The sequence below is a fragment of the Poecilia latipinna genome, unplaced genomic scaffold (assembly GCF_001443285.1).
Source record: "Poecilia latipinna isolate Pla-1442-1.1 unplaced genomic scaffold, P_latipinna-1.0 Scaffold4331, whole genome shotgun sequence".
Classification (NCBI taxonomy): Eukaryota; Metazoa; Chordata; class Actinopteri; order Cyprinodontiformes; family Poeciliidae; genus Poecilia; species Poecilia latipinna.
The window spans coordinates 10,904-25,885 of NW_015116947.1; the positions used below are offsets into that span (position 1 = coordinate 10,904).

The 14,982-nt window shown below is 37.7% G+C and overlaps 1 protein-coding gene across 16 annotated transcripts; it reads left to right on the forward strand.

Annotated features, from left to right (window-relative positions):
• Nucleotides 1-2,355: 2,355 nt before the first annotated feature.
• LOC106942510 (zinc finger protein 740-like) lies at nucleotides 2,356-14,710 on the forward strand. 16 transcript variants are annotated; one of them, XM_015025795.1, is made up of 12 exons: nucleotides 2,357-2,707; nucleotides 4,607-4,769; nucleotides 5,016-5,198; nucleotides 5,561-5,707; nucleotides 7,035-7,155; nucleotides 7,401-7,484; nucleotides 9,489-9,572; nucleotides 10,908-10,991; nucleotides 11,389-11,472; nucleotides 12,790-12,873; nucleotides 13,209-13,292; nucleotides 13,818-14,710. In XM_015025795.1, exons 2-12 carry the CDS (start codon nucleotides 4,725-4,727, stop codon nucleotides 14,021-14,023), a joined length of 1,206 nt encoding a protein of 401 aa, XP_014881281.1. In that variant the 5' UTR covers nucleotides 2,357-2,707; nucleotides 4,607-4,724; the 3' UTR covers nucleotides 14,024-14,710. The 16 variants fall into 16 exon arrangements, with proteins under 16 accessions (XP_014881288.1, XP_014881286.1, XP_014881289.1 ...); XM_015025796.1 differs by lacking the exon at nucleotides 2,357-2,707 and adding an exon at nucleotides 2,714-3,020; XM_015025802.1 differs by lacking the exon at nucleotides 12,790-12,873 and having other exon boundaries at nucleotides 2,356-2,707.
• Nucleotides 14,711-14,982: the final 272 nt, after the last annotated feature.

Here is a 14,982-nt window from a genome sequence, read left to right on the forward strand (position 1 = left end):
GGATTTAGTTATCCCTGTTGATTATTATGCTTATTTGTCTACTACAGTTTTTCCTTTCACTCAGCTTTCCATTATTATTCTTGCCTACAGCACTCTGTTTGCAGCCAACTTCTTTGACAATGAGCTTTTGTGTCCTAGCCTCCCTATGGCAGTTCTTTATGGCTTTCTGCAGACCACTGTACAAATAATTGTAAACCATGACATACATTTGTATTAGAAATCCATTTTATCAGTACAATATTTGGATTTTACATGTAATAGTCAAAGAAAAAAAAAACATTTGCAGCTGTCTAATTCAAAAATACTATCTAAAATCGTATTAACTATAAATTAATTATTACAATATAATGTGAAATGTATCACTACAGTGTCGAGTCTCACAATTTTAACTTCAAAATGCGTTGTGTTAAGTGCACAAATCATGATTCTTCGATAGACTCAAAAAAATACTGTGGTTTCTGTGGTGACAGGAGGGTGATATGCTTAACCGGGAGTGACCACCCCAAGTGAATCCTGCATAAGGACCCATGAATGCTTGGCCAACACTGACGCAACTGAAAACCCGTTAAAACAAACACATTTGTGGATTCTCCTTCTCATCAAGAACATCCAAAAGAGAGCAAATTTTTTTGGGTGGGGAGTAAAGGATGGAGTTAGTTAGATGTTTGCATGGTATTTGCCTTCTAAATAAGAAGAGATTTCTTTGAACGAAGAAAAGTTCTCCCTTGGTTGAGCCCCTTTTGTCCTTTGTGTGTTCCAGTGGTTGTTTCTGAATTGGACTAATTACACATCCAACAGCTTTTAATGCAAACTGCAACACATCTAATGTATGTCTTTGAATTTATTAGAAGAACTGAATACAAACTTCCTTTCTCAAAGAAGCCTCTTGTTGCATGCTCTCAAACAAATAAAAACAGCTTAATGTGGCACCATAATGCTGAGAATGTTCAATGGCGGTGTCACAGGCGATGTTGGATTTTGCTACATTTGCTTTGGAAAGTATACACCAGAGATCCTACTCCACCAAAACACTTTGTTTCAATTATTCTCCACTTTTGCAAGATGATTTGTCATCAATATAACTTTCTGATGCTTAAGATTTTTTGATGGCGTTTCTAAAATGACCAAAAAAAAAAAAAAAAAAAATCAAAAGAACATATAACTAGTGGCTATTTTAGAGTTACATGAAAATTATTTTATAATGAAGCTAATCTCAGCATGCTGTTTCTAGGCTGTCAGTGAAAATGTGGAGAAGCAGTCCGTGATCTTCTGGCGTGTCATTAAACCAATTAAACATCAAATTTCCTAACACTGCCCCGTCACACATCATCCCTTCTCTCTCTCTTTTGACAAAAGTACAATTTGCATTTTATTTGGAAATCAAAGTCACAGAGTCTGGAGAGAGAGGGGCGAGGCACAAGATCCGAGATGTTTTCAGTCCAATGTGTTTTACTGAGCATTTATGTCTACCAGGAAGTTATAGAGCACTTCATGCTTTCCTCTTCTGACAAGCTGCATAAAGAGGCTGGTTTCCTTTTCCAGCAGGAGCTGAAACATCCCCACTCTGCCAAAGATACTAAGACCTGGCGTAAAAACCAAAGTATGGAGCCATTATGTAACCTGCAGGTAATATCTTTGAGCATTTTGTTGGCACTAAATCGAAGCCAGTTTAGTTCCCTTTAAATGGTTCCATGTTTGCAAAGGAAATAAAGCTGATTGTATCCATCTACAGCTGACCAAATGCCCTCTGCCAATGCCAAATGTCTTTTGGTAAAGGAAGTGTGATGCTGGAAAAAACAAAGCTTGTGATCATTGGCTGCAATCTCAACGCAGAGCTATCAAACTAGGGTTCTGAAACCAGTGGCAATCCAATTAATTTAATCCTCCAACATGTCAATGCTCAGAATTTATCCGACTACCTGAAGAATTTGAAAGTGGAGATAACATAAAAGCTTTCTGCAGCTCTGACCGCTCGTAGGATTAGTTTGGAAGATAATGACCAACACAGCCACACTGGCAATAACTAGCCATAGTTCTTCAACACATTATGGAGGCCCTGTTCGTTAAGTGAACTATTCATTGCAAAGATGGCTGGCATTGGTAGGAAGGATTTAGATTGTTTTTCATGTGTGCAACCGACAAATTAGTTTTTCTAACACATAAATGTGGCACAATTTAAAGGAAATATAAGTCCAATGATATAATAATTAATTGATCACTAATCTTGCTATCTCTGCTCAGGCTTGTGTATGTAGATGATTCAATCCAAAAGGGCAAAGGGCAGCATAAAAACTACTCTAACTCCCCAGTGTTTGTACACACGTCCCTGTTCTCTGTCATTTTAAGAGCTCACTCCCCTTTTTTTTTTCATCTGCGCCTCTTCAGACGTGGTCTGAATCTCCAGTGAGCTGAGAGAGAGGCCAGGAAGACCCCCACCCCCCAACCCTCAACCCCCCAAACAACATTTATCAACCTTAACGCGGTGGTGGGCGTCTCCACATCAGGAATAATAATGGACTAACAGTCTTTTCTGCCGTTTCAGCTTGATCACCACTCTGGCTTCTCGGGGAGCTGGAAGAAGATGAGCCCTTTCTCTTCGGCTGAGGAGGGTTTGCTGCTGTTGCTGTGTGGGGGAGTGGGCTACATCCTGTGGCGTTTCCTGTGTTTGTAAACTAGACGGTGCAGAAAACGTCGGCGAGCAAAGCTGGTACGTAGAAAAATTGTATAGTTTTCAGTGTTTATGTAATGTTAATCATGCATTTGGATGTCTGTGTGCTCATTTTGTAAACGTACGGTCGAAGAAGGAAGTAAAGCGGGTTTATGCATTGTTACAGCGTCAGTGTTAGCCAGTGCTGGGATGCTAACAAATGTTAGCTTAATGATCGGGAGGGGGAGGCTCTCGTAACGACGGCCATCACGAATGTCTTTATAGCCCAGACTCGTCTGGAACCAGTTGAGCTTGTGGTTTCTTTTTTTTAGTAATCTAACTGGGAAAAACATGAAGCGATCCATCTTGTGAGGTATATACTCTGGCGAAACCGCTGTATCAATCCGAAGTAAACGTTTTCTCCTGATTTGCTCCGAGTTTTAGTCTGTAGCGGTAGAGTGGGCGAGGGCGCCACCGAGCAGTTAGCTGCTGTTAGCTAGCCTGCTCAAACAGCAGCTAAACTAACGCAGGGTTCAGAGGCAGGACGAAGGCCACTACTGCATGTGCTGAAAATGTACGTTTAGTATATAGTCAGCCTTTAGTTAGGTTAATTCTCTATATTTTAACTAGCCAAACGGCAACAAACATTTGTAAATTATGTACTTTTTTAAAAAAAAATTAGCATTAGCTGTAGCGTTCCGTTAGTTGTCTGGCTATACTAACGTTAGCTCACGTTAGTGAACTGAGAAGCTTTTATGATGGAAAAACATGAGTTAGTCCCATCACCAATCTAATATATATAAAAAACTAAAGTCTTCGTGATGTTTCTGTTTAAAATCGAATATATTGATAGCATTGTATTTGTTAAAGGGGGGGGGGGGATAATCATGCTTTTGTCTGCCTTTTTTTTTTTTTTTTTTTTTTTTTTAAAAAAAAAAATCCTAAATGTAGTTGCATACAATAATGGAAAACAAATAAATTACTCGAACTGTATTCAACTAGCTTTTTAATGAGGAAAATATAATAGTTTCTACACAATAGAGCAGTGAAATAACAAATTTTAAAAGCATAAATGTTATCCTATTTATGTTAAATGTCAAATCCAAAGTGTATTTTAACACACTATGCTAAAATAAATTATTTCACACAAGTGAGCTTTCAGAGCAGTTTAAGATAAAGTCAGGATTGACTTATTGACTTACCAATTAAGACTTTACTTCAATTTAAAGGCTGAAATTCTGGGGTAATTAATGCCCTAGTAAAGAATGTCAAGGGTTTATGTCAAGATAATTTCTGTTGAAAGAGCAATGGTATGTATGTGAGTTAAATGTGTTTCAAAGGCAGACTCCTGTGAATTATTTTGGATGTAAATAAAAATCTGTAAACTGTTGAGACTCAAAATCAAAAGTAGTAATCTTTGTAACATCCAAAAATCACATTACTTGTTGTAGAATGTGGTATTTTCATTAATAATTAAATGATAGATATTTTAAAGGTTTAACTAAGAAACTACTGGCTTGATAAAAACTAAAATAAAATCCTCTTATCTTTAAAACCTGATTTTTATCATTTTTATTTTTTTCTTTTGATTTTATCCTTCTCAATCATCACTGAATTATAGATTGTGTGTAATTTTAGATGCAATTGTAATGTAGCACTTTTATTGGTTAAACCTATTAAAAAAAACAAACAACGGATAATAACTGAAACTGGTCTACGTTTCCTCCCAATAGGATAAAACTCTGAAGTATTAGGCCAGATTAAATTCACTCCTAGCTACAGTGAGTCCTGTTGTTAAAAAAAAAAAAAAAATCTGTGTTCATTACCTGGAATCATTTGTGCAAAGCAAAATTATCTGTTTACATGAACTTGCTCTGTATTATGTGTCCGTAAAGGCAGCCAATGAAGCAGTTGTAACTGTATGTCTGTCTGTTTCGTCCACATCCTCCTCTTCCTCAGTTTTAGTACTAGATGAGTGAGGTGGGTGTGGCTTCCCACCAGCCCGACCATCCTGACTGACGGATCTCTGGATGACCTTGTCCCCACCCCTGTCCCTGCGCTCACATATACCACAGCAATGTCACATCTGCCCAGCAGCTCAGTCCGCGACCATATGAAATGGGTTTGTTTTGACAACACCAAAGTGGTTACAAATAGTTTTACTTGCAGTCTTGTGTCACTCAGGATGTTGTCGTTGATGAATAGCTTGGCGGATGCCGCCACTGTTGTTACTACTGTCTTAGCTGTAGTTCATTTCAAATTGCAGCTCATTTTGTGTGACTTGATACAGTTTGTAAAGTGTTGCGTCTTTTTTTTTTTTTTTTTTTTGTTCTCCCCCTTCCCCTCCTCCTCCTCCTTCCTCATGCAGGCGGGGCTGCTTGGCTGCGAAGCTGTCCTGTCCAGCATGGCCCTGATGCAGGCCAGTACAATGGCTGCTCCTCCTAAAAAAATGATGGCTCCGCTCGGCCATGCACCGCCTCAGAGAGACGGACCCGACCGTGCTCCCCAGAGCCACATGATCCTCCCTTCTGGAATGAGCTGCCCACCCCTGGTTAGGACTCGCATGGGAAATATGGGGGCTCGGGGGTGGGGGTTAACTGCTAGGCTTTCACAGTGTGAAGACTGCAAACTTTTTTGCTTTTATACAATTTTTGCATGTAATTAATTATTCTCGGATAAACCAGTTTTGTTGCGTAATTTAGATTTGTCATAAACAAAATCATATTAAAAAATGGCATGAATTATTAGAGACGCAGTTTATTTCTGACGGTAACTGAAAATACTGTATTATCAATAGTAAAAGGTCGCTGCTGTTGCTTTGGTTTTTTGGCCACGATCAGAACCTCTGTTTACAGCGCTAAGAAGAGACCTTTGGGAAAATGGGGAAATAATTAACTTTCTCTTGCTCCGTAGCTTATCAGGAAGGAAGGTGAATTCCAAGCTCCCCGCCTGCTGGATGAGAAGGACATGAGGACCAACGAAGACATGCAGCAGAAGAAAAAGAACAGGAAATCAGTGACGCCCTGTAAAGTGAGAGAACAAGAAGGAAGGGGAGGGAAGGTCAGTAGCCTGGATTGTTGAAATTGTTGGGAAAATTCTTGTGTTCTCATTTCATGAACGTGCGCTCGGCTCCCCCGCGCGCACACCGCGTTCAGCGTTCGACTTCGCTGATGTGTGGCTGCCTTGGATCATCCAAGGGTGCACATTTTTGTTTGTGTGGGGGTGGGGGGAGGAGCACAGGAAAGATGTGGAGGGGGTGGGTGGAGGTTCTCTGGAGAGGAAGGGGGGGAGGGGAGTGAAGTGGAGCACAATGACTGCAGTTGTGAGCATAACAGGGGGAGCAGTAACAGGAGGGCATTAAGGCCATCTGACATGACTGGGAGATTTTCTCATTTAAAATTGACGTTGTGCTTCGAGGAAAAAGCTCAATTTGACTGTTTCTGCAGTAATTTTAGTGCTTTGTGTGGAATAAACAATTTAACATGAATTTTGATTGTGTTAACGGTCACATTGAATAAAAGGGGCGTCTGATGTTCAGTTCACAAAGGAAAACTGATGTAAAGTTTCATTACACGCAGCAATAAAACATTTAATTTAGCTAATTTTGATGAGGACTTGCGGCTAATGAAAACCCCACTTTTCACACAATCAGAATATTATGCAAGACTTGTATAGAAGGATTTTTTTAGTTTTTTTAAACTGACATGTTAGTAGTATATAGGCAGGGGAAACCCGATTACATGTCAGGTATCCAGCAGACACCGACTTACCCTCAGCTTGAAGGGTAAGCAACTAAAGCTCGTTCCTACAGAAGCTGGATTTTCTGGGTGTTACATGAAACTGTTAATGAAAAGTTGAGTGGAAGGAGAACATGTCCTGATCCAGGACGTTAACTACAGCCGGTGAATTTCTTATATTGCGCCTGAACCAGACGTTAGAAGTGTTCCACATTTACTTTGGAAATTAAGGCCCCAGTTTCTGAAGGAAGAAAGGCCAAAAACCCCCCCAGGAGAAGTACGGAGTGCATACAGTTCACTGCATGGGTTTCCATTTCTGTCAAATATATTTTCTTTTGTGTGTGGGGAAAGGGGCTTTTGCAATGATATTCTGAAGTACAGACTTTCAGGTTTTCAGTAGCTCTGTATCATAATCATTAAAATGAACAAACATGACTTATGTTAGTCGGCGTGTATAACACAATGTGTACCATGAATGTAACATTTGAATTTCATTCCTGAAACAAATAAACTTCTCCACAATACTCTTTTTGTATCCAAATGCACCTCTGTGTTTGCATTAAAGTTTACTGCACATTGAGCATTTGTGCTACACTCTTCTTAAGCCTGTATTTAAAATGATTTTTTTTGTCCGTCTGCTTATTTCATAGGGCACAGGTGGAGATGAGAATGGTCCGGCCTCCAAAGTGCAGAAAAATTTTATTTGTGATCATTGTTACGGAGCATTTAGAAGTGGATATCACCTAAAGAGACATATCCTCATTCATACAGGTATGGTAGCTGCTTGCAGTAGCTCGACTTCTCTTTGAAGCCAGAACAGCTTTTACTGACTGAATATTTAAATCAAATGTTGAAAGAGGCCTTAAACGTTTAAGTTGGACTGAGTCTAGAAGTGTGCAGCAGTTGTGAGCTTTTTCCAGTGGCCTACTTAAAGCCTTGTTTGGTAACAGCTTTGCCTCACAGCTGACTGGTATCTGTGGGGGGACTTGAACTAAAACTGGTGCTCTTCGGTTTAGGGGAGAAGCCGTATGCTTGTGCCGTTTGTGACATGAGGTTTATTCAGCGTTACCACCTGGAGAGACACAGCCTCATTCACACGGGTATGCGTCCTTCAGCCGTGCCCATTTTTTACATAAATCTGACTACGCATGTAGTCTTTCACATAAATCAAGGGACAGATGCTGACGATTCATTTTTGTCTGTGGACAGTAACTTCCAACAAAGCCAGCCCCGAAATCTGTTTGCTCCAAATTGTAACATGCAGCCTTTTTATTTGTCCCCACAATCGGAAAACGAAAGAATAGAAGCCATTGTGGTCCTGTAGTCCAGAGTCCATTATTAAAAACTCTTTGTGTGAATTTCTTTGTTTTTAATAGTTTTGACTGTGTATTATATATTAGCTGGTGTAGTTATAGAAACGTGAAACTTGATGGAAGTTTTGGTCATTTTAGCATTTATTTAAGGATTGGTGAACATTTTTTTGAACAGGAAGATCTGGTGTAAGCAGAAGCTAATTTCAGCTTCTCACTCTATATTGATACTTGTTAGCCATTTTAGATTGTCTTAAAATACAAACAGCGCAGATTTTATATATATATATATATATATATATATATAAACTTGGCATTTTCTACTTGATCCAAGGCTTAGATGGTATCAGACCTTCAGTGAGATTACCGCTAATTTATCGTGTCATTGCATTTACACATAAATTTTTTTGACTACATTGTCTTGCATTATACTATTGCTTTTATTTAAAACAGAAAAGTAGCAAGTGTTTGTCCCAGAGATGGCTGATATGGAGAAAAGACATTATCATGGTTCTTTGTGGGATTAATTGCAAATGTGATTAAAAATTACGGTAAAAAGGGTCAAAAGATTAATCTTTTTGACAACATGTATATTATAAAAAAAGACAACTACATCCCAATAGTTACATTCAGTTGTGCAACTGTGCTGCTAAACAGTGAAATAATTGTTTTAAGTCATATTTTGAAACACAGGATTTAATGACGATCTCATGAAACTGGAAACACGACTACTAATCCCTTTAACAATAGTTTTTCTTTCACAAAATAATAATGAATTATGCAATATTTTCCAATTCCTAATTCCTACAAAAAAAACTGTTATTGCAATTATAATAATTTTATCTGAACTGTTTTTTTATGGGGGTTTGCGACCATTATCACTGCTGTTCCATGCCGTATTACACGCGGTTGGATCTGTAAGTGTACAACTGCTTATGGTTGAGAATCCTTCTAGAAAATCACATTAATAGGTTAAGAGTACCTTGACTTAATTTTTTTACAATTTTGTTCTTAAAGTTGTTTGATGTTGAATCCCAGCATAAGATGTAAAACTCTTGGAGAGCTGACTCTGCATCTTTGCCGTCTCTAAATACACGAGGAGTTTCAGTTAAAAATAACTTGGATTTCTGTTCCTATGTACAGGTTTAATCGCCAACATGTTACAAAATTGACCATATTTACTCTTTAGTATGTTGTTGTTGTTGTTCTGGCTACAGTACCAAAAATATTCACCCCTCTGTGCTTTAACAAGTGAATTAGATTTGCAGTGAAGACTTTTTAACAGTGGACTTAATGATGGACTCTTACTTGTGGACCCCGGTGTGCAGATTTTAAGCTGTTAAAGCACAGGCAACACAAATCATGCAATACATAGCCCCTTCTTACTATGTATGTTCTTCGGTTTGTGTTGACAGCATCTGCATGGTGATCAAATACTGAATCCTTAATGTCTTATTGTGTACAATTAAAAAATTGCGGACATCAATTGGGGGAATGTTTACATAATAGCTATCAAACAGACTGGGTAAGTCAACCTTCTAAGTAATTGTTTTAAGTAAATTATTGCTGCCAAGTTATTCACTGTAAGAAACTGAAGCTAACTAACCTTGGGCTAATCTACCAATCCACGTTGATGTAGCTGACATTTACTGTTTTTCTTTTTGCCAATACTGCATCTGTCTTTTCCCCATACACACGTTACAAATTTCTTATTTTTACTTTTTTTTTCTTCCTGAGTTATTCTCCACTTACCAGACTGACTAGCTAATGCTTGTATGCTCTGTGTGTGTGTAGGGGTGAAGCCGTTTGCTTGTTCCATGTGTGACATGAGGTTTTTCCAGCGTTACCACCTGGAGAGACACAGACTCACTCATACGGGTATGCGTTCTTTTACCGTACCCAGTTTTTGTTTAGCGTGATTGAGTGGACTCTAAAGTCAGTGGATTGATTCTTACGCAGGGAAAGGGAAGGTTGACTTTGATCGAAGAAAAAAAAAAAAAACACACAGGGTGAAAGAAAAACACAGGCTGTAGGATTTGATTTTGTGGAACAAACCATTTCAGGTTAGCTCTGGCCCTTTTTTTTAAATTAAGTATTAGAAATATCTGCTAATACTTATCATAAAATTACTTTGATATCCTGTGTAATAGTTATCCTAACTGTGTAAAGACTGACGAGCTCTTAAAGGGTTTCTGGAAATATATTTACATTTTTCCCCCCTCATTTTTTACTTTTGTTTTTTGGATGGGCTTTCTTCCACACACTGACAATTTGTAAATATACACAAATACAAACAATAGTTGGAACTATCAGACAGTATAACAGGCATAAATAGATGTTAATGATTGCATCAAAAACAATTCACTTTTACTGTTGCTCACATTTTCTTTTTTTTCAAATTATTTTTTGACATTCTTGTATGTTTTATGTTGGTCGTATGAAAGTAAATGTCCTGTATTTTAGAAATACCTATTGTTGGCCACAGTGTGAAAGCACAAGGCACTGATGAGCTGATCACAGGTGGACTTGGTGTAAAATAAAACCTAAAACCCATAAGACAGGAAATTTATTTTTTCTCAATCCCTTCCTTCAGATTTTGAGAGGTTCCACTATGAACATTCATTGTATGTAAAATAACAATTTCATGACTTAAATGGTTTTCAATTGTTTTTTTTTGTTGCTTTTTTTATGAAACATGCAGCCATACCAATGAATAAAAGACATAATTACTTATTAGAGCTCAAGATCTTGGCTGACATTTACATTTACATGGGTGAGAAGTTTGTTCTGACTAGGTCTAGGGTCCAGTGATGCAAATTTAGAGAGGCCTAAATTAACTTTCTCCAAGAAAGTTAAAATCTGAGGAAGACCGACCTCACTACAACATAATTGGGAAAACTCATTGTAATATTTTTGCAGTTTTAATTTTGATGGACTTCAAATCCATTTTTTGACTTGTTTTCCCCCTTCTGTCTCATAGAAATGTAGCTTTTACCACCTCAGAGCCTCTATGCATTAAAACATCCCTAAATTTTGTTTTGTGACGTACTCCATTTCATTTGAAAGTTGATCACCTCAATACCTGCTAATAATTTTGCCAAACTTCTTTTAAACTAACATAAAAAGTGAATGAAGGAATAAACTGGTTGTTATGAATTCCCCGTAATCCCAAAGTAACGGCGTAGCTAATTTGTTGATAATCTGTGTATGTAGGGGTGAAGCCGTACGCTTGCTCCATGTGCGACATGAGGTTCTTCCAACGTTACCATCTGGCAAGACACACCCTCACACACACCGGTATGCGTCTGCTCACTCTAGAAGTTTCCACCGAAAGCAGAGATTTAGCAGATTTCAAATGGCAAGACAGACTAGTGTTCAGACACTTGTGGATGTATCCAGACATGTAGCAGATCGGCTAAGTTCAAGCTTAGCATTTTTCTATTAACTGTATGAATACTTTATGAAACAGCTGTGCGTGTGTGAACACTGCCTATATTCTGTTCAATTGTTAAGATCATCCCTGCCATTTTTCTTTTGTTGTTCAAGTGAAATAACCTTCACCACACACACCCACATGAAAAATGACACATGGTGTAAATGTATAACTGGGGAAAAAAAAACCTCACTTAGGAAATAGTTGATGGTCAAATGTTCAAGGTTTCTTTTGAATATTTACATACTTTTGTATGTGTAGGGGTGAAGCCATACGCTTGCTCTGTGTGTGATATGAGATTTTTCCAACGCCACCACTTGGCACGACACAGCCTCACTCACACGGGTATGGTTTCACCCTTCTTTCCTTCATCGGTGCCCAAATACCCAAATTTACTAGTCATGTGTAACATGAAATATTTATTAGCATTAGAGCGTCTTAGCTGTTAACATGTGTATGAAGTGTGTAGCCGCTAAATCCTGACTTGAAAATATTACTGACTGGATTGAAAACAGCCCTTTCACTGTAAGCAGGTTATAGAATAATCAAAGTCCGTGTTTCATGAATGTTGACAGATTAGAAAATGTTAGTTGGATGTGTATTTTGTTTCAGTTCTGGTCCTCCTTGGCATGTCTGGATACATAAAATACAGATGCACCTCAGTAAATTATAATACAATTGAAAAGATCATTTTATTTGAGTAAATGTAACCCACAAGTATAGATTTATCACACACGGAATATTTAACAGGTCTTCATTTGGATAATTATGGTTTTTAGCTAATGGAAAACCTACAATTCTGTTTCTCAGAAAATTTGGATTATTTATAAAACCAACTCGAAAAAATGGCTTTTGTTACAGAAACTCTAACTTGATCTGAAATAGGGATACACAAATTATTTAAAGAAATTAGGTGGATATCGGATAGTAATATTGCTGCTATTGGCCAATAACTGATATTTACAGATATGAATTATGTTCTATAAATTTCTCTAACCTTTTGACGCCCTAAAGAAACAACCACCATCCTGCACCGCATCACTATTACTGCCACATTCCCAGACAAATACCACATGGTCAACCCAATTCCAAAACGCAAACAAGATGGAAATAAACATTTGTTGTAAAAGTTACTGACTTATTATCAATAAGCTTTACTTATTAACTCCATATTTAGATGTTAAAAAATGACTACAATCTGCCGATGTTGACGCAGAGATATGCAGCAAAGAAACTCCTGGATGGGTTCTATTTTTTCCATCACTATGCTTGGATACGGTTTCTAAACGGCCACCATCTTTAGCGGTGACATGCTTTGGTTTGACCTTCATGTGGACAGTGTCAACGACTGTCTGGTGGACAAACGTCAACTCAACAGTCCCATGCATATGTAGGCCATAAGGTGGGATAAATATAACATTTCTACAATAGGCTGATTTTCTGAGAAAGTGAATTTTTGGTTTTTATTAGCTGTAAACCATAATTACACCTGTGCAATGTGTGTGTGTGTGCGTCAGTTTCAATATTTGAATCGAATTATTGAAAGAAATCTACTTTTTTTCCAATGATATTCATATTTACTGAGGAGTAGCTGTAAGTAAGTGTGTCCTGTTGAGTTCATTTTGTCGTTTTTACAAGAAAAACTTTGCTTTGTGTGTGCAGGGGTGAAGCCATATGCTTGCTCCATGTGTGACATGAGATTTTTCCAGAGATACCACCTGGCAAGACACACTCTCACTCACACGGGTAGAAGTTTTACTTAACCCTCTTTCTTGACAGTGCTAGGGGTTTCTAGACATTTTGTGTCAATGGTATGGGTCATTCTTTTGTCAGCACTAAATAAATATATACCTTTTTTTTTTTGTCTATCTGAATCATTAAACCTAAGTTGCGAACACAGTTTGTTCTGTATTGTTTATATTTGATGTTACGTCTTTATGTCTGCACAGAAATAGCTGGGTGTAAAGGTTAATGAGCATTTGTAACGAAAAATAGATATTAGTATATGTAAAAATCATGCAGCTGTGCCCTCGTTTGACTAGATTTTCTTGTCTCTAAAATCTGGTACTGTATACATTTAGGGGTGAAGCCATACGCTTGCTCCATGTGTGACATGAGGTTCTTCCAGCGTTACCATTTGGCAAGACACACCCTCACTCATACCGGTATGATTAATTAATTTTTCACTGTGAAAGTTTTCCCATTTAAAAAAAAAAAAAAAACTTTAAAAATTACATTCATAATCCCTTCTCCATACTTTAATTATACGACTGTCGATAAATCTTTAGGCTTTGTTGGAAAACTGTCCACTGCAGAAGTGATTCTGTCAATTACCTTGACTTTTGATACTGTAATGGTACTTTTGCATGCACATTGCTGACTATTGCTTGTTTTCAATGAGAGAAACATTACACTATAAGGTGCATTAAGTGCAGTTATGAAGCTGATCAATAACAAACATTCTCTGAAGATTTGGTGAAATTATTATAAAGCTTCAGCATGAAATTAAAACAAAACTGCTTAAAGCTATGAACAGCTTTATATCCATGTATTAAGCTAAACTGCACTGCTCTTTTAACCTATGTTAGTGTAATGTCTCTAACTATTAAAGCATGATGGAATAAATGATAATAAATTCATGGTTTTTCATGTCTTGATGTTGAATACCTCTAATTTTTGTTGTGTTTTAGGGGTGAAGCCATATGCTTGTACCATGTGTGACATGAGATTTATTCAACGCTACCAGCTGGAGAGACACAGCCTCACCCATACAGGTATGTGCTCATTTACTCGTATTTGCCTCCATCCAATCGCTTCCTGGCTTTGGTCGTGCATGCAGTACGCATTAATGGTTGAATGGCTGCTTCAAACTCGAGTTTGTAATGCTTGCTTATAACTATCCTGGCAGTTGCTGATTTAGTCTTGGAGCATCTTTACAAATCGTTGGTGTGTTAGAACATTTTCCCTGTTCTTTGTTTATGAAATGACATGACAACCAGGAAGAACGTGGAAATCAGGCTTTTTAGCCGTCATTGCATTACTGCAGCCCTGGAATATCTTGGTGCATGCTTCCTGACTGATGATTTTTTAATGCAATTTTATTATAACTCAGAGATGTTTGCCAGAGATCTTCAGAAAGCAAACTTAATAAAATATTTAATCAATGTTTTAAAACTCAAGATCAAATTTGCCTTACATTGTTGCGCAATGAAAGCTAAATTGCTGCCTGCAAATCAGAGATTCATGCAGTTGTAACTTTAGTCTGATTGAGAGATGTAAATTTAGCATATCCTGCAGTCGCACACACAAAAGGAAGCACTTTGTGAGGCCATATCAAACTGGAACTGCGCTCAGAATGGGCACTAATTTTACGTTAACGCTTTGGTTTACTGGGCAAAGAAAAAACCCCAGCAAATTAGCTGAATTTTGTCATTTTGTCATTTCACATTCAAAGTTATGGTCAGGAAACGATCATCTACTTTCATGCATACATAACTATGTTTGTAAATATGTCTCATGTTGATATTGTTTTGTAAGTTGGATTTTACAAAGATTTTAAATGACGGAATGAAGTCGACTTTCAGAAGTTAAACTTTTACTTTCTAATTTTCTGAAAGCACAACAGATGCTCTAATGTTGAAAACAGTTGTTTGCCAACTGCCTAAAATTGTCTCCTGCTATCAGCGTGATTTAGTTTGACAAATCTAATCAGGAAATCCTTTTTGGGTTTGTTGGAACCATGATCGCAATTAGGATTTATTTGGCATTTCGTGAGTTGGAACGATCCCCTCTGGAGATTCAGGCCCCAGTCGCTTGTCTGGTCACTTATAAACACCTCCCGAAAACCCCCAAACT

Excerpts from the sequence above, each read along its gene's own strand:
- LOC106942510 (XM_015025795.1), top strand. The coding sequence starts at position 4,725 with ATGTCACATCTGCCCAGCAGCTCAGTCCGCGACCATATGAAATGG. Across the intron at positions 5,708-7,034 it reads AAGAAGGAAGGGGAGGGAAG|GGCACAGGTGGAGATGAGAA; the intron begins GTCAGTAGCCTG and ends CTTATTTCATAG. Across the intron at positions 7,156-7,400 it reads ACATATCCTCATTCATACAG|GGGAGAAGCCGTATGCTTGT; the intron begins GTATGGTAGCTG and ends TCTTCGGTTTAG.